General features: G+C 29.6%; 1 protein-coding gene across 3 annotated transcripts in view; it reads right to left on the reverse strand.

Annotated features, from left to right (window-relative positions):
- The window catches only part of LOC122509966 (ubiquitin carboxyl-terminal hydrolase 6-like), a 124,880-nt gene that overhangs the window by 64,358 nt on the left and 40,515 nt on the right, over nt 1–20,007 (reverse strand). For 2 of the 3 annotated variants that reach the window (XM_043624323.1, XM_043624326.1), the window contains one exon: nt 10–282. The exons of the other annotated variant lie outside the window; for it this stretch is intronic. In XM_043624323.1, the coding sequence (XP_043480258.1) occupies nt 10–282 (273 nt within the window). The remainder of the gene's footprint in view (nt 1–9; nt 283–20,007) is intronic. 3 annotated transcript variants of the gene reach the window in all.

Raw genomic sequence — 20,007 nt, forward strand, 5'->3', positions numbered from 1 at the left:
AATACTAACCAATATCCTAGCAATGTGATTCTCTAAAACTTCGGCGAGCGCAATGTTAGACATTGCCACGTGTTCCTTGCCGAGAAGTTTCAGTAATTCTTCCTTCAATTTACCAATTCTTGACTGTTTGTTCAAAGAGACAACACATCTCACGGGAGATTCATTGTTCGCAGGAACGTACGTAACACTCAATTGTCTTTCCATAGCGTGAGGTAATGGCACCGACAAATACATGAAGGGTTCGTACGTCACAGATACGTGTTTGCAGACTGCGCACACCACCTGCAATTACAATTACTATTCTTTTAATAATTCTTAAATACTTCCATTTCTTTCTTTTTATATCCACAATATAAATACACAATTTATTGTTGCACCAGACTGAGTTTTGTATTCATTGCATTTTAAAAACAAAAAGGAATTTCTGATGCTTTAATATTGGAGATTATATACGGTATATACTTAAGTCTTCAGCAATACCCCAACGTTCATCTCCAAAAGAAAGATTTTAATGATTACACAAGCCAGCAAAAAAAATTTAAATTTCCGTTGTCTGAGATCGAGAAGTAATTTCCCGCAGTTTTTGGTGCTCTTAATCCAAATCTGGCAACTAAAACCTCCCATCACGTCAGGATTTTGAGAAAAGTGGGGGTAAATTCCAAAAAATCATGTTTTTTTGCAGTTTTTTAAAATTTCTACCGGGTAAATCCGACGTGCTAGAGACTTGTCAAAGGAGTCAAATTAAATCCTGAACCCTGTACTTTAAGAAGATATAGCAATATTGCTACACGGAGAGAAATTTATAGTAGTGGGTAACATAATAATGATGGTTAGGGTGACCATCTTTAATGCTACGTATACAGACAGCTATCTAGATTGTAGTATTTACTACACTGAGAGAAGAAAAGCACAGAATCCGTACTGTGACAAACACCGGCCGTGTAAAATGCGTGTCAGTGCCCGTTCTAAATTTTATTCAGTTGGTGTCATTCATAGTTCAGATACTATGCTCAAGCAGCGCGGCGGCGGTACGAACTAATTAGTACAGGATCTGTTTCATAGTGACTGACAGATACTGTACTTCTAAACAGTAGCATTTGAAGTACAACATCTGTACCTCAAGCCAAAGTCAAAATCCGTTTCACACTTTAGCACGACACCTATCACACAGTGGCACTGCTGCTGCGTTCAATTGCAGTACAGATGCTGAACTTTTCCATTTCAGAATCTGTGCTTTTCTTCTCTCAGTGTATCAGAAGATTATTGAAATCTGATTGTACAGGTAACAATATTTGATGTTAAAAATGGTTGGTTGGGGTTATACCATCAGAGATTATTGCCAATCGCCAGAAGAGGGCAGAAGTATGCAGAGCAAGCACAATGGCCGAGCTGTCATATTCTTTGCATTACATTACTTATCAATTTTTCATTTTACAATAACGTTTACGCATGGATTTAAACAATCTTTTCGGTTATTATAATTTAGAAGACGCTTATTCAGTGTGTGTAAGCAGATTTTGTAAAAAGTGCCTGTGTTCAGAGAAAACTTTGATGGAGAATGTTGGTTTACCTATTTCAGGTCTTTTAAACCAGTCACTGCCGTTCTCCTATTTGGCGATAATCGGAAGTCTCATTTAACCTACAAATTTCAGAGACTTTCCAACACTTTTAAAAAAATTTATTGTAAAATGAGAATAACTTGTGCTAGCATTAACCTGTCATTTTAAAAGAAAATTCAATCGTTTAAAATTTTGAGGTTATAAACATGTATAAATTTTATAGTCTTTGATTAACTATAAGAAAAATAATTAACTAACTGACAAAAGTTGGAATCAAAGACTCCATATTCCACAACACTGAAATATTTTTTACAAAATTTTCAGTTTTAAATGAATTTGGAAACACTAACGAATTTTTTCAATTGCATTGAAACGTGTTGTCATAGTCAGCGCTTGCGCTCACGTTAAACTTCGACAATATTTGATAGTATAGTAACTACAATCAGAAAGTTAGCATATGTATATGTTCTCGGGTAACATCTTAGATTGTAAAAAGTGGATAATAGATTGTACCCAGTAACATAATGATGGTACCACGTACAATTTTTTTTTAACCATCAAATTCTAACTATCCATTTCTCTCAGTGTAATAAATTCAAAGCGAATCCAATCATATTTTAAAATACATAGTTGTAGGGTGATGTGAAACATGGGGGGATGTGCAACACCGATGATTTCTGATCTACAGTTCGATATTAAACAGAGCCAAGTATTGCCATTTGTTTGTGTCCTCAGTAGCTTGTTTTTTATATAAAACTCACGAGACAGTTCGCAGCTAGGTTTGCTGTACGTAAGTTGACTTAAATTTCTCAAGAAGGAAATATTTCTCGCGCTTTACATTTCTAGTCGTTTCGTGAAGGGTTTTAATTTATTTTATAGATAAGAATGTGTTTATTGTTGGTTTTTTAAGTGTTTTTAATTAACTGTTTATATTTTGTGTTTCCATTGCATTGTATTGCGTACAAATCATTTTTCGCAAAATATCATATTTGGGGTGATGTGCAACACTTTTTTGGGGTGGACGTAACTACTTTTTACGTGCCATAACTGCGATTCACATGATGAATAAAAAATTCTTAGTTATTTTCCTTTAATTATATTTCTTATTCAGTTATGAATAATTAATTCGCGCTCCGTCGATTATTTCTCACGTCGCGCTTCGCGCTCCGTTTTTTATGTTGCGCGCTTCGCGCGCAAATGTCTCGCTTCGCTCGCGGTGGTCTGCAGTTGTTGTGCATTATTTGTGTTCTTGTTATTATTTCCTATTATATGTTTAATAGTACATTTTTTTTCTTAAAGTTACTACGACTTTAAGGATTACATTCTCATCACATGTTTTTGTTTGCTGATAATTGCAAGATTAAGTGGATTAAAATGTATATTTTTGGTAGAGATGTGCAAAAAGCTCGAAATGTCGATCCGAGCCAAGCCCAAGCCGGCTCGATGTATCAAGTACTCGACATTTTCGAGTACTTGAGTGACTTCAAGAACACGAAAAATTCGAGTTCTCGGGTAAATTCGAGGACTCGATTAAATTTGAGCACTAGAGTGAATTCGAGTACTCAAAACGAAAAGCTCGATCAAGCTTCAAGCTTTTTGCACAACTCTAATTTTTGGTCTTGATGATTAAACTTGTGAAGTTATTTTTAATTATACTAACTCTCTTAGCAGAAACATGATTTGCAGAAGCAGCTAAAATATTTTTAAAGTATTATTATCAAGTTGTTGATAAAAACTGATTTTTATAAAAGTTATAACATTTTACAAAATCAATAACAAATTCTTTAACACAGCTAATAGGGAGCGTTCACAAATGATGTCACGCAATTTTTCGGGATTTTAGACACCCCCTACCCTGTCAAGCAATTTCATGCAATTTCACTTGCAAAAATACATTGTTTCACGTTTAGTAGAGACCCCCCCTGCCCCCAAAAACGTGACATGATTTGTGAAAGCTCCCTAAGCTGACTGACCCATAAACTTAAAAAAAAAAAAGTAATTTCTGACGAAAATAGCTGGTTAACGAACTTGGCCTTCATTTTTGTACCAACTTTAAGTGTGTTAAAATTAAAAACGATCGGATATGTTTTTCAAGAGTTATCGTGGGAACAAAATTTTTGATCTACAGACAGACAGACAGACATACACCATCGCTGGACCATGTTTTTTGGGTTCAGGGGACCCCAAAACGTCGAGATTTCATGAAATTAGCGAAAGTCAATTTTCGACCAAAACTAATACTTTCTCATATGATGAGAATGTAATAAAAATTACTTTTTTTGAAAATAACTCGAAAAGTATAGGGTTTGGCGAAATGGTGTCTACAGCAAAGTTGTAGCTAAGGATGAGACGAGAAAAAAAGTCTCTAGTAGCAAGATTCCACATGAAATAGATTTGGAGATAATTGAGTCGGAAAATCGATTTTTTGCCAAAAAATAATAATATATGAAGCATTTTACGTGAAATGTCCTAAGTTGAAATTTCAACTTCTTGAAAAAAATTGAAACTCGAGGAATTTGTTGTTCTATCAAGTAGAAATGTGACCCAATAAATATTTTTGATTTTTTCGAAAAATTGGAGGGAGTAGAGGGGGGTCAATTTGACCAATTTTGCCAACATCGGCTACTTTGTGAATTTTTTCGGAACATACTTGTAATGGGAAAATTTTTTTAGAATATGTTTCTGAAAGGTTTTTTCGTCCTCTTTCGAATGGTGTATTTTATTTTTTAATATTTTTAAAATTTACCCTAATTTTTGATAATTTATATTTAATTTTCAATTTTGGGATTTTTGAGTTTTTTTGACCATTTAAAAGCTTATAACTCTGAAATTTGACTTTTTGACAAAAAAGTTGTAGAGAAAAGTTGTTTGTATTTTTCTAATCTGAAATAATATAAAGTTAAAAATTTGAAAAAATTGAATTTTCAAAATTTTGAAATTACTGTAGTTTTTGTAATTTTTGACGAAAATGTCTGGCTAACGAACTTAGCCTTCATTTTTACACCAACTTTAAGTGAGTTAAATTTAAAAACGATCCGATAAGATTTTCAAAAGTTATCATGGGAACAACATTTTGTGTCTACAGACAGACAGACATACAGACAGACACCATCGCCAAACCATGTTTTTTGGGTTCAGGGGACCCCAAAACGTGAAGATTTCATAAAATTAGCAAAAGTCAATTTTCGAACAAAACTAATACTTTCTCATATGATGAGAATGTAATTAAAAAAAAAAAAATTTTTTTCTTTGGTGAAATCTCCACTTTTTAGAGGTCAACTATACCTTAGTAAATTTTTTTTGGCAGATTTCGAGAAGTTTACATTGAAAAAGCCTAAAATAAATAATTAAAGAGATTTTCATCCATATTTATGCATTATATACCTGAATTTTACTGGTGTTGCACATCACCCCAACTTTTTTGGAAAATGCAAAAACAGACGTTTTTAAAAAAGCGAAAAATTTGTAGGAAAAATTTAAAATTTTGAAAATCTAATAATGCAGAAATATTCTATTATAATGCTTCTAAGTCATTCAATTTTGAAATATTTAAAAATTTAATTATTTGACATGTTTTTCGTCCAACAAATAAAAACGTTGCACATCACCCCACAACACCCTATTTACGGACAGTCTGAGTCAATTTTTATGCTTGCCAACTGTTAACCCTCCTGCGTACCTATTTTCACCCATAAAATTGTTTCCAAATGCACAAATTTTTCACACTGTTGGATTTTTCTACAATTTGGTACCTAGGAGTTTTTGGGGTCGCTGATTACGAATCTGAGGTCATATTTAAAAAATTCAAAATGGCGGATCCAAGATGGCGGATGAATTTTTAAAAAATTGTTTGATTGTAATGAAACTTGGTATCTAGGGGTTTTTGGGGTCGCTGATTACGAATCTGAGCTCAGATTAAAAAAATGCAAAATGGCGGATCCAAGATGGCGGATGAGTTTTTAAAAAATTCATCCAAATTTCTTGAAAATTTATAATCGGGGGTTTTTGAGGTCGCTGATTACGAATCTAAGATCAAATTAGAAAAATTCAAAATGCCAGTTTTAGAAATTTTTTAGAATTGTTATAGATATATTGGTATTTTACGAGTCCTTCATAAACTACATCTCTGCTATATGAAACAATGTGCATTTTTTAGACTTCCTAAGTTAAGTAGTACTACATAATGATGTTTTATGAACATCACAATTTAACACATATTTAAACAAATAATTATAGATGTTGATTAACTCCTTGCACAAAAGACTTAGAAACATGCTTTTTCCAAATTTTAAAAGTTAACAAGATGGGTATTATTGTAAGATTCATGTTTGTTTATTGCAAAATTGGAGGTATATTATTCAGCTTAGTTAATTGCATTTAAAAAAATTGCATGCTTCTAGATGTTTTTTGTAATAAGTTAGTAAACAACAACATTATTTGTTTAAACAATTAAAGAATCGTTAAATTTATGAAAAATCTTCATGTAATATTACACAGCTTAGTTAATTGCAAAATTAGAAAAAAGCTGCACATTTCTAGATATTTTTTGTAAAAAGTTAGTACATAACAACAATTATTTGTTTAAACAATTAAAGAATTGTTAAATTTATAAAATATTCTTATATTGCCATTTTAAGTTTTAAAAATCTAACCTCAGATTTGTAATCAGCGACCACGAAAAACTCTAAATACCAAGTTTTGTTAAAATCAAACAATTTTTTTAAAATTTATCCGCCATTTTGGATTTTTTAAATTTGACCTCAGATTCGTAATCAGCGACCTCAAAAAACCCCGATTATAAATTTTCAAGAAATTTGGATAAATTTTTGAAAAACTAATCCGCCATTTTGGAATTTTTAAATCTGACCTTAGATTCGTAATTAGCGACCTCAAAAACCCCCGATTATAAATTTTCAAGAAATTTGGATGAATTTTTGAAAAACTCATCCGCCATATTGGATCCGCCATTTAAAATTTTTTTAATCTGGCTTCAGATTCTTAATCAGCAACCCCAAAAACCCTTGAGATACCAAGTTTCATTAAAATCAAACAATTTTTTTAAGAGAAGTATGTATTTGCAACTTTTATTTTGTGACCTATCCTCTACTGTTTATAACAAATATTTAATACTTTGTTTATTAAGGGGATTTGAACCTTGATGACGTCACAGTTTGTGCAAAGCATTAGTTTTAAATCTGTGACGTCATCATGGTTCAAATGCCCTTAACAAATACTTTAATTAGAGACTTTATTATGTATGTATCATTAACTATGAACCTTGCACTGTCAGTTGCACTTTGTCTCGTGTGTTAAAGTTAATTTGTTTAAAAGTTATGAGAAAAAATATTTAGACGAGTATACTCGTCCTCGCGCATTTGGTAACAACTTAGTTTGGACGAGTATACTCGTCACGGCACGCAGGAGGGTTAAAGAAATAATTTTTGGCGGCTTATTTAGTTTGTCAGCAATATCGCTTTATCTTCTTAAAGTACAGTATTCAGGCTTTAATTTGACTTCTATGACAAATCTCTAGCACGTCGGATTTACCCGGTAGAAATGTTCATAGACATCGAAAAACATGATTTTTGGGAATTTACGCCCACTTTTCTCAAAATCCTGACGTGATAAGAGGTTTTCGTTGCCAGATTCGGATTCAGCGCATCAAATACTGCGGGAAATAATTTCTCGATCTCAGACAATGGGAATTTTTATTTTTTTGCAGGCTTGTGTTATTAATTTAAAAGACAATTTTAATATGCTATCGAATAAGGAAACAATTTTAATTTCAACTAGTGTAAATATTTAAATAAAATTTGCATTATAGAGTAATTAATTAATTAATTCTTTCCTTTTTCTTTATTTTCAATTAATTAAAAATTTTGTGAATTTTGTAAATAAATTCGGGCAAAAATGAAAAGTAAAATTTTGGATCAAATAGAGATTCAGTTACCTATAATGGAGTTCTAAAAAACTCAGGGTTGCCACAAAAAATTAATTTTATTGTTCCCTGATTTCCATAGAACTTTCACTTTTTCACTGACCGTAAAGAAAATTTTAACTCTCGAAAAATAATTAAATACACAGAAAAATGTTTGGAATACATTTAGTTTTAAATACCTTTGAATCTTTAATTGAAAAATTATTCGGAACTGTAACTTATCCAAAACTATTTTCAAGATTTCATTTCAATTATTTTTAATACTTTTTAAAAAGTTCCTTAAGAATTCAACTTAATTAAAAGAAAAAAGTTTGTATAAAATATTTCTAAAACTCATTTGTTTACAATTGAAAATTTTTCAATTAAATATACATCCAAAAATACAACTAATTTCAAAAAATTTTGATTAACAATGTTTCGAAAAAATAACTTCTTCAGAAATTTTAATTAAAATTCAACTTTTTATTTTTATAATAATATATAGATCTATGGGATGATCTTGATAACGTCCTTCTTTATTAATTTTTTAGAATGTTGGAAAAATGATCTCCTTGACATGTCTTTTTGGAGATCGTTTTTCCAACATTCTAAATTTTTATTTTTAATTTTTTAAAATTCAACTTTTCTAAAATTTTAATCTGGGAACGTTCACAAATGATACAACGCAGTTTTTTATGATTTTCAACCCCTCCTCCCCCTGAACGCTACCTTTGAAACTTTTTGAAATTCAATCTATTATTAATATTAATTTAACATTATATAAAAAATATGAAAAAAGTAACTTTTAAATTATTGAAAAAAAATTTATTATTAATAAATTAATTTTTTCGATTTTATAAAAAAGTAAAAGAGTGTTTTTCTTTTACCTTCTATACGTCTTCCAAAAATTGAAAAAATTAATTTATTAAATAATTGGTGGAATTCATGCCTTGTTCCATGCAGAATTAACAAATTAAATTTTATAAAATTCATATCTTTTTTGTCCTAATTAGTTTAAATTTTTACTAATTTAAATTTAGAGAATAAGTACTCTCATAATATTATTGTAAAATAAATTTAGAAATTATTTTATATTTTCTACAATTTTAAGTTTATGGGCAATTCTCTGGAACCTTTAACCTTTAGGTGGTGTATTCCACGTCAGTTCAACACAAAAAATTTTATTAGGTTTTGGGATTCGGTTGAAATTGGGTAGATTATATCCTCTGGTGGTATTAAATAAAATCCCCAAGCGATTTTAAAAAATTTCAAAAATTGGCGGACATATTGGATTTTTAATTTGTTTGTACTTTTTTTTTGAAAAATATATATCTCTGCTTCTTCTTAACGGATTTTAGTTTATGACCTCTTAAATTGTTCGTATTGAAATATACTTTTATTTAAAAAATTAAAATTAAAAAAATTATTTAAATTTTTTGTTTAAAAAATTAATTTAATTTTTTGAAAAGCCATAGAAAAAATATGCTACCTTCAATTTTTATCATTTTTTTACCATTTGTAGCCATAAATGTGTTGAACTTGTCCTGAAATTTTCATCGTGGGACAGCCAGTAGTTTTTGAGAAAAAAAATAAAACGTAAATCCTCGCATAGCGCTATAGCGATCAGTTTTAATGCCGCACGATTGTAAATGGAATTTTAATGAAAGTACGAGTTTTTATTAACCCTAGAACTAAAATATGATTTTTTTATAGACTAACGAAAAACTGGGGTGGTTTGGTACCCCAGATTTGAAACAATTGTAAAAGTTTTCCTTTTTTGTAATTTTTTTAATTTGTCAACAATGTGGCTAATTTAAAAAAAATTAAACGGATTTTAAAAGGTAAATAAAGAAAAACTGTAAGACCTCGGAAACTCCCCCGTAAAAAATAGAAACCTCCTTTGTAATAAATAATTTTTATTCTATTTTAAAATCATTTAACATTTGTATATATTGTAAATAATATTTAAATTTTCAAGTTGCCTTAATCAAAATAAAATTGTCTCTATTTACCTTTTAAAATCCGTTTAATTTTTTCAAATTAGCCACATTGTTGACAAATTAAAAAAATTACATAGAAGGTAACCTTTTACAATTGTTTCAAATCTGGGGTACCAAACCACCCCAGTTTTTCGTTAGTCTATAAAAAAATCATATTTTAGTTCTAGGGTTAATAAAAACTCGTACTTTCATTAAAATTCCATTTACAATCGTGCGGCATTAAAACTGCCCAATGGGAAGTAAACGATTGGTTCAATAATGGGCCATGCTTGGCGAACTCCGTTCCATTATTGGAACATTAATGGCAACCATCATTGGACCACCAATGGTTTAAACTTGGGATGATCACGCTACTGCCAATGATCGGTAGCCAAGCATCGGGCCAATATTAGTTGCCAAGGAATTGCCAAGGAAACAAAATCGATTTTCAAAAGCTTGATTTTTTATTGGCAGCCAACAAAAAACAAAGGTTTTGAAAATTGATTTTTCTTAATTATTAATTAAAATTTATTTTTAAAAAATATATTTTTCAAAAAATTATTTAAAAAAAAAATATATTTTTTAAAAATATATATTTTTTTAAATTAATAGAACATATTAATTTAATTTGTCACCTCTGGTAAAACAAAGATGAAAGACTGATAAATTCCCTCACTTTATATTTTACAGTGGAGGGATAACTGTGAATGTCTTTGCGAGAGAGGAGCAGGTACTTATATACACGGAAAAAATAAATTCTGTAAGAATTCCTGAATTTGTTCCATAATTGAGGATTTGTGCAAAGTTCCAGAAATTTTTAGAAATTCAATGTAAGTATATCTGAATCGTTCCGAACTAATTACGAAACGGTTTTTGTGAGACTTTCAAAATCAGCATTGTAAATAAATTCCTGGAGAAATACAGGACTGGTCTATAATATTATCGAAATTTTGTCGTAGAAATTATATTTCTTCTAAAATAGTATTTACAAGCATCTAATCAAGGAGAACTCCAGTTTAAATTTCATAATAATTCCCGAACTTCATCAAAAGAAAAGATGTGCCGACCCCGTTTCTCACAAGCGCTGAATAAAAGTAAAGTCTAGTATATAAGAGACTTCCCAGGTCCCTACAACCAGCGTGCGATTCAATGCGTCGTGTATTTGCGTTTATTTGTGTATAAATTATGTGTGCGTTAGAATATATGTAGGTAGCTATATAAGTGTATTATGTATGTATGTATGTGTGTATATCCTCCTCAACCAATCACAGTTCGCCTTGCTTGACGAATGTCGATCAAGTATAAACGCGTATACACAACTTCTTTTTTTTATTTTCTTTGCTACGGAATTGTTCCGGAACTATTCTGTAGCCCTTATAAGAGCTTCTTCATACATGAAGCGACCCTCTGAATTTTTCCCGAACTCATCGGAAGTTCTACCGTTCAGACTATCTGAAATACTCAGCCGCTACATTTCGTAAAAACTATCACATAAATACCGAGTTCTTACCATACAATTCCTGAATATCTATTTTGAAAGTTCGACATTTCTTCCAAATAACAGCTCTATAATAATTACCGACTTTTGCTCATATCCTCAATTTCGGAACGAATTCAGGAACTATTTCCGAATTATTTTTTTCCGTGTAGAGCCAGTGAAACAGGTCACAAGCGAGAAGAAATCACTAGCATGCACTCTGGCGGCGCTTGTCGGAACTGTTTTCTGGCGCGCATGCATATCCTGACATTATCGACGCAGCGCTTGGCAACCAACGTTGCGCCACTTCCGACAAGCGCCGCCAGAGTGCATGCTAGTGATTTGTTCTCGCTTGTGACCTTTCTCACTGGCTCTATATAAGTACCTGCTCCTCTCTCGCAAAGACATTCACAGTCATCCCTCCACTGTAAAATATAAAGTGAGGGAATTTATCAGTCTTTCATCTTTGTTTTACCACACGGAGAAAATTTCTTTCGTAATGATTACAATAGTCTATATTACAGCTCGGATATGTGACCACTTTTTGTAATGATTACGAAAACTATGTCATTTATTAAGAATTTAGTAGGAGCGATTACTATAGTTACTTTAATGAATCCAAACACTGTATTAATCGTGTTGAAATTTATTTTTTGGAATCATTAATAGTTTAGATGTACAGGTTCAGAAAGGGTACTGTAGGCATTCACGCAGAGACTTGTTATAATTACAATAGTCTACGTTAAAAGGAAATCTTGGATACTGTTCACATTTGTAGCGGTCTCAGGAAATCAGCGATACAGACTGTAGTAGCCTTTACAACAGGACTATTGTAAAATTAGGTGACCGCAGCTGCCTTGCCTTCTTATTTTACTATAGTTCTTCGTAAAGACTACTATTGCTATATTTCTGATTACAAATGACTGTTGTAAAGTTAAAAAAGAAAATTTTCAACTAAAATAATTTTTTTTGTAATTCATGACTTGCGTAAAGTACGTAAGTTGCCTAATTAGTGCAATTTACAATAATTCGCCCATTACGTAACTTAAGTTATTTACGTAAGTCCAACTTACGTTATTTACGTAACTTATATTTTTACGTATCATACATTATTTACGCAACTTATATTTTACGTAAGATAACTCACTTATTTGTGTAACTTACTTTTGTTATTTACGTAACTTGCGTAAGTTATGTAACTTACGTAAGTTGTGTAAATTATATAACAATTTATACAGGCAAGAAATCTTGTACCTTCGGTGCGTGTGTTAGAAAAAAAATTTTCACTATGGAAATGTAATAAAAAATAGACCTTACAATATTAAAGACTAACAATGAACAATAATTGTATTAATTATTGAGAACGAAGTGATTTTTTTACATTTAAAGTGTATAAGTCTTTCTCGCAAGCGGTGAACTTTCATAGCAGTTAGTATATAAGGAAGTTTAAGTCATGTATAAATATGTGTAAATAGCGATCGTTATTATGTTATGCGTTTAGTATTTAAGTTAGACTTATGTACATAGGGTTTAGTGAAATTGTCTAGTTTAATAATATAATTAATCTTGAAGTGGGTAGTCTTGGAAGAATGAAATTAATGTGCAATACATGATTAGAAGTCATGAATTACAAAAAAATTTTATTTTAGTTGAAAATTTTCTTTTTTAACTTTACAACAGTCAATTGTAATCAGAAATATAGCAATAGTAGTCTTTACGAAGAACTATAGTAAAATAAGAAGGCAAGGCAGCCGCGGTCACCTTATTTTACAATAGTCCTGTTGTAAAGGCTACTACAGTCTGTATCACTGATTTCCTTATACCGCTACAAATGTGAACAGTATCCAAGATTTCCTTTTAACGTAGACTATTGTAATCAGTCACATAGACTTTGTGCTAACTCATATTTAGTTCGTATTTATTTCAAATAAATTTTTAATGAGTACGTTCGACTTACAGAATTGTTACAACGAAGCTGCTTTAGGCATTACGAAAAGTGGTCACATATCCGAGCAGTACTGTTCGACTATTGTAATCATTAACAGAAAATTTTTCTCCGTGCAGAGGTGACAAATTAAATTAATATGTTCTATTAATTTAAAAAAATATATATTTTTAAAAAATATATTTTTTTTTAAATAATTTTTTGAAAAATATATTTTTTAAAAATAAATTTTAATTAATAATTAAAAAAAATCAATTTTCAAAACCTTGGTTTTTTGTTGGCTGCCAATAAAAAATCAAGCTTTTGAAAATCGATTTTGTCTCCTTGGCAATTCCTTGGCAAATAATATTGGCCCGATGCTTGGCTACCGATCATTGGCAGTAGCGTGATCATCCCAAGTTTAAACCATTGGTGGTCCAATGATGGTTGCCAATTGTTTTGCCAAGAAAAAACCATTGGGTACCAAGCATGGCCCATTATTGAACCAATTGTTAAAATTGGCAACTTCCCGTTGGGTGAGCGCTACAGCGCTATGCGAGGATTTACGTTTTATTTTTTTTCTCAAAAACTACTGGCTGTCCCACGATGAAAATTTCAGGACAAGTTCAACACATTTATGGCTACAAATGGTAAAAAAATGATAAAAATTGAAGGTAGCATATTTTTTCTATGGCTTTTCAAAAAATTAAATTAATTTTTTAAACAAAAAATTTAAATAATTTTTTTAATTTTAATTTTTTAAATAAAAGTATATTTCAATACGAACAATTTAAGAGGTCATAAACTAAAATCCGTTAAGACGAAGCAGAGATATATATTTTTCAAAAAAAAGTACAAAAAAATTAAAAATCCAATATGTCCGCCAATTTTTGAAATTTTTTAAAATCGCTTGGGGATTTTATTTACTACCACCAGAGGATATAATCTACCCAATTTCAACCGAATCCCAAAACCTAATAAAATTTTTTGTGTTGAACTGACGTGGAATACACCAGGTGTCTTATATTTATTATGCAATTACTCAAGATATATCAAATGTTTTATAAAAAGAATTATTGTTCCATGTAAAGTAATTTCCATGTAAATAATATTAAAATATGTTAGTTTAAAAATTATTAAATTATGTTTAGTAATTAATATATATTTTTTAATGTGGAAAAGTAAGCAAATCACGAGAGTCCCTTTAGGTACTTTCAGAAACATAAACTAATTTTATAAGTTGGCACATCAACATAGAATAAAACGACGAATACATAAATGTAAATGAATATCTAAGGATTATTTTAAAAGTAATTAGAAGATTATACGCATTTGGAAAGTAAAGATATTTAATTTCGAAAAATTTCCGTTATTTTCGTGTCAGGACCGTAACTGCAAACGTACTTGCAGATATTTCAAGAGTGCCTTAATAAAATGAATTCAACAATACATAGAATGAAAGCTTAAAACTTACTAAAACTGTGGCCAGTTGAAATTTTTATGTGCAATAATTTATATTGAAATTATTGAAGAATATTGTTCTTGAATTCGACAGAGAACCTGGTTATGTCAGGACCGTAAATGATTCGGCACAATTAAACAAAACTTTAAAAATTTATCAAACCTGTACGCACATTCGCACAATTATATTTTTTACTTGTGTGTAAAAGCACGCCTTAAAATTTTCAATAATTATCGAGATACAAGGAGGTACACGTGAAAATGTCAGGACCGAAATTGTCAGGACCGTAAAAAACTAATTTTTTGTCGCAATAAATTAGGATTTCAAGGTTGTCAGTGTGATAAATTGATAACTTCACTATTGACCGTTCTGTTTTTAAAGTTCAAAATAGAAATATGTAATTCGTAAAGTTAAAAATAATGAGGTCAATGAAAGAAATTTAGAATAAAAAGCAGAACAAATGAGGGAAAAAAGAAGGAAAAAAAGGGAAAAAGAAGCAGAATACAATTTGAAAAACTTGCATCAGAGAAGGAAATTATTAAGGTTATCTAGAAAAAATATTACAATTAAGATAAATTTAATTAAATAAATAAATAATAATTAAGTTCACTAATTTTTATTAAAATATTTAAATTTGACCAATTTAATTTAAATTTAATATAACTCTAATAGAGAATATTAAAAAATAAATAATAAATATTATAAAAAAGTAAAGACAACCAAAATATTTAAATCCAAAACAATCGAAAACAATAGATTTTAACCTGTAAAAAATCGTCTTATTAAAAAAGAATAAAAATATATGAGACCTTCGAAATATTACATTTTTAACTGCAAAAATAAATTCTAAATGCTAATTTTAATTTATATACAAATTTTTATTAATGTGCTAGTAAATTTTTTTTTTCAAGTCAAAAGTTAAAGGTTCCAGAGAATTGCCCTTATATGTGTTTTGTTTACATGTTTATATTTTATTTTTTTGAAGTTGAATTTTTTTAAATTTTGAAACTGAAGTTATTTTAAAATTGAAGTTGATATTTGAAAATAAAAAATTTGGTAATTTGAATAATAGTAATAAAAAATTAAATACTGTGTTTTGCGCGTAATGTTTGCTACTTATTTATATTATTTATAAAAAAACAGTCATCGTACCCGTTAAATTGAATAAATAAATAAAAATTGAAAGATCAATTTTTATAAAGTGCAATTACTTTTTGAATTTTTAAATAAAATTATTAGCAAAATAATGTTTAAATAATAATTTTTCGATAGTTTTCAGGAATCTCGGTTATACGGAATGTGATGGCGCTGAAACGGGATGATGGGTGAAGTGAAGGGTCGTGCTTGACTCGATGATGTCAGTAGCGTACCTATTACTGGATCCTTTTCTCCCCTTGATATAACCTAACCTCAAAATTTTTAGTGAGCTATCGGACAATATTGATTAATTACTTTATTTGTCTAAAAATGTAATTTAATAAATCCAAATTATCAATTTTACACTATATTAATAAATTCTAAAGATATAAAAAAATTAACAGGCGACTCTATTTCAACGGAGGGCAAAAATAATCTTCGTACTGCCCTGCATATTTATACTTTTTCATCAAGGTAACCTATTTGAATTATACGGACACACACCCTAGTTGTCCGTATAACCAAGACTCCAGTATAGTAGAAATAGAAAGAATTTAAAATTTAATAAAATCTTTTCAATATTTTTAAAGGCTACTGGACAAAAAAATACCAAATTTACTTATGAATTCTAGACATTGAATATTTTTGCAGTACTTTTGATAAAATTCCCTGACTTTTCCCTGACCTGTGGCATCCCTGAAATTGAAATTAAGACCAATATATATATACACGGAAAGAAGTTTTGTTGAGCGGTTCTCCCCGCGTAGGTAGAGCGGCGCTACTTGCTGTCGGGTCGAGCGGTTCTTCCTCCGCGGGGTGACTAAGTCGCCCTTTTTCGGGTGACAAATTCGACTCGCGCAATACATATATTGTTTTGGGTTATGTATGCACCGGACCGCGTGTTTACGCACTTTCTCGCCTTCAAAGTTTTGTTATTGTTGTAAATAATAAGTGATAATAATTATGGACAATTTTTAAAAAAAATACAATTTCGAGGATTTTAAAAACTTGTTTATAGGTAAGCAACATATTTACATTTTTAACCTCTTAATTAATAAGATATGTCAAACATAATTTTTTTCGAATTTAGATAGCGGTGTGCATGATGAACAGTTCTATTTAATAGATGAGGCACGAATTTCCATAATTTTAAAAGATTGTAGAAATGTCACAGATTTTCTAGCGAAATTTAACTTCGAAAAACAACAGTTAGTTTCTCAAAACGAAATCTTATCGAATGTAACAATAGAGCAAATGGATGTTGACATTGCGAACTTGTCTCAAGAATGTGTAAATTACGTAGAAAGTAAATTAATAAATTATTATTCAAATTTTCTTATTGTATTTGTTTTTAATAAGATTAAAAATTATTTCAATGTAAATGTTTGTAGATGAAGTTTATAATATATTAAATGCGCCAGATAATTTAAGGGGAAAAATTATACTAGCTAAATACGCGTTGAAAAAAGGTTTTGATCGTGCTACATTGTCGGAGATAATTATTTGTCACAAAATTCAAGAAGAGCCAATAAAATATCAGTAAGTTTTATAACAGTTACGAAAGAAGTGGAAAAAATAATTAGTGAATTTACAATGAGAATATAGAAAATAATTTTTGAAAATTCTTCTATTAACTATTTATTTAAATAACGTTTTTCGTAAAATGTTTAAAATGAAAATAATATATAGTGTTGAATGATTGAACATTTAAATAAGATTTGTAGAAAATAAAAATTTATTTATATATAGATTTATTTTTAATGCGAATTTTTGCAGAATAAAATCTAAAACTTTTGAGAAACTTGCACAAGAAATTGAGGATTTGTTTCCGACGGAAGATAAAACAACGTTTTTCATTCCTCGTTGTCAATCCGATGACAAACAAGAAGTATTAGGTGCGCGAGGTTGTCTATACAATGCTTACAAATACATTCGAGGACTATTACGAGAAGCAAAATTACTTAATATAAAGGAAAAAAATTCGGATGTAAATATTCAAGGTAAAATATCTAAAGTAATTTTTTATGTATTCAAAAACTAATTGTTTACTTCAATTTTTTTTGAGGTTTTAAACATTATTTGTTATGAAAGCATCAATATAAATTATTTATCCTCTTTCAGAGAATCCATCAAAGTCGTTTTCCTTCAATTGTCTGGGTGACAAAAATCAAGACAATTATACATTTAATGAAATTATAAATCATTGGGAGATTTGCTACGATGAAAGATCTGCTTGTATCGAATCTCAAAAAAAGAGGAAGGATTATTTGAATTTATACTTCAATAGTTTTCCATGTATTCGGCCGCTAATAGGAATTACTTTAGTATGTATATATAATAATGAAATAATAATAATAATCGTTAATACTTAAACAGCAATTAAATTTTGAATTTTACCATTTGGATTTTCACTTTTCAGTTGGAGTTAGATTTTGAACGAAACACAACGAATTTATTGAATGATAAGATTATTACTTCCGACACTGCGAAATCTTACAATTCATTATTTTTTGTTAAGTGACCTAATTTAGCAAATCAAATTGTGACACTGTGTCTAAGAAGTAGAATAAAGGAAGTAAAAGACTTCATCAAAGAAAATGAAGCGTTACTAGTTGAATCAGGTACAGTACCGTCCGCAATTGTCAGTCCACCCATTTTTAAAGGAATGACAAAAATTTTTTAACATAAAATTCATGAAAACTAAAATTTGTTTTGGTTTATATTTTGAAAGACGATAAAATGTTGAAAAGAATAAGACCTTACAGAAGTCATTTGGCCAAAATTTGTAGAAGATATTCCTAAAAATCGTCATTTTCAATGTTTTACAAAAATTTAAATAACTTCTAAAATAATGAACGCTTTTTAATAATTTTAGGCTTATTTTAAAGGTCTTTTTCTACGGAATAAGAATTACTTATAGGCATTAACCTGTAATTTTTAACTTGGAATAAGCATGACGTCAAAATTGGACAAAAAAATTGGAAAAATTTGAAATCAATTTTTTGTACTAAAAACTATTCTAGAACATATATAAAACATGATATGGTCTAGATTTTTCAAGAAAATGTAATAAAAATATATGTTTGAATTTCAAAAATTATTTTTCTTTTAATAATATTATTTCAAATTTTTTGAATTTTTTTGTCCAACTTTGACGTCATGCTTATGCCAAGTTAAAAATTACAGGTTAATGCCTATAAGTAATTCTTATTCTGTAGAAAATGGTCTTTAAAATAAGCCTAAGATTATTAAAAAGCGTTCATTATTTTAGAAGTTATTCAAATTTTTGTAAAACATTGAAAATGACGATTTTTAAGAATATCTTCTACAAATTTTGGCCAAATGACTTCTGTAAGGTCTTATTCTTTTCAAAATTTTATCGTCTTTCAAAATATAAACCAAAAAAAATTTTACTTTTCATGAATTTTATGTTAAAAAATTTTTGTCATTCCTTTGAAAATGGGTGGACTGACAATTTCGGACGGTACTGTATATATATATATATATATATATATATATAATACAATATATATATATATATATAATATATATATGGGACATTCCACGTCAACACGGACAGAGCTCTAAACAAAAATTGCTTTGATGGATTTAAACGTTCTAGGGCTTAAAAGATTTCTACGTTCATGTACTTTAAGATGCCGATGGGCGTTTTTTGCAAAATTCCATTTTCGATGCCAATAGAACTGTCAAAAGTCAAAAGGTCCAAAAATCTCAAAATACTTTTATGAATTAAAAGCAAAAAACGAGGTAAATTATTCTGTAACTCATTCTTTATCAGTTTTTAGGGTTCCCGAATATAAATCTAAAGTTTTTTTTTAAAAATCCAAAATGGCGAATTCAATATGGCGGACAAAATTCAAATTTGATCGGATTCGATTAAAACTTGTTACTCGGGGGTTTTTAGGGTCGCTGATTACGAATCTGAAGTCACTTTTTAAAAATTCAAAATGGCGGATCCAATATGGCGGAAAAAATTTTCAAATTTGATCCGATTCCCTTAAAACGTGTTACTCGGGGGCTTTTGGGGTTGCAGATTATGAATATGAAGTTACTTTGTGTTTGAGACTTCAAATTCATAATTAGATACGCTAAAAACCACCGAGTAACACTTTTTAATTAAATCTGATCAAATTAAAAAATTTGATCCGACATTTTTTGAATTTCTACAAAGTAACTTCATATTCATAATCTGCGACCCCAAAAGCCCCCGAGTAACACGTTTTAAGGGAATCGGATCAAATTTAAAAATTTTTTCCGCCATATTGGATCCGCCATTTTGAATTTTTAAAAAGTGACTTCAGATTCGTAATCAGCGACCCTAAAAACCCCCGAGTAACAAGTTTTAATCGAATCTGATCAAATTTGAATTTTGTCCGCCATATTGAATTCGCCATTTTGGATTTTTAAAAAAAAACTTTAGATTTATATTCGGGAACCCTAAAAACTGATAAAGAATGAGTTACAGAATAATTTACCTCGTTTTTTGCTTTTAATTCATAAAAGTATTTTGAGATTTTTGGACCTTTTGACT

The sequence above is a fragment of the Leptopilina heterotoma genome, unplaced genomic scaffold (genome assembly GCF_015476425.1).
Source record: "Leptopilina heterotoma isolate Lh14 unplaced genomic scaffold, ASM1547642v1 Lhet_65, whole genome shotgun sequence".
In the NCBI taxonomy this organism is placed as follows: Eukaryota; Metazoa; Arthropoda; class Insecta; order Hymenoptera; family Figitidae; genus Leptopilina; species Leptopilina heterotoma.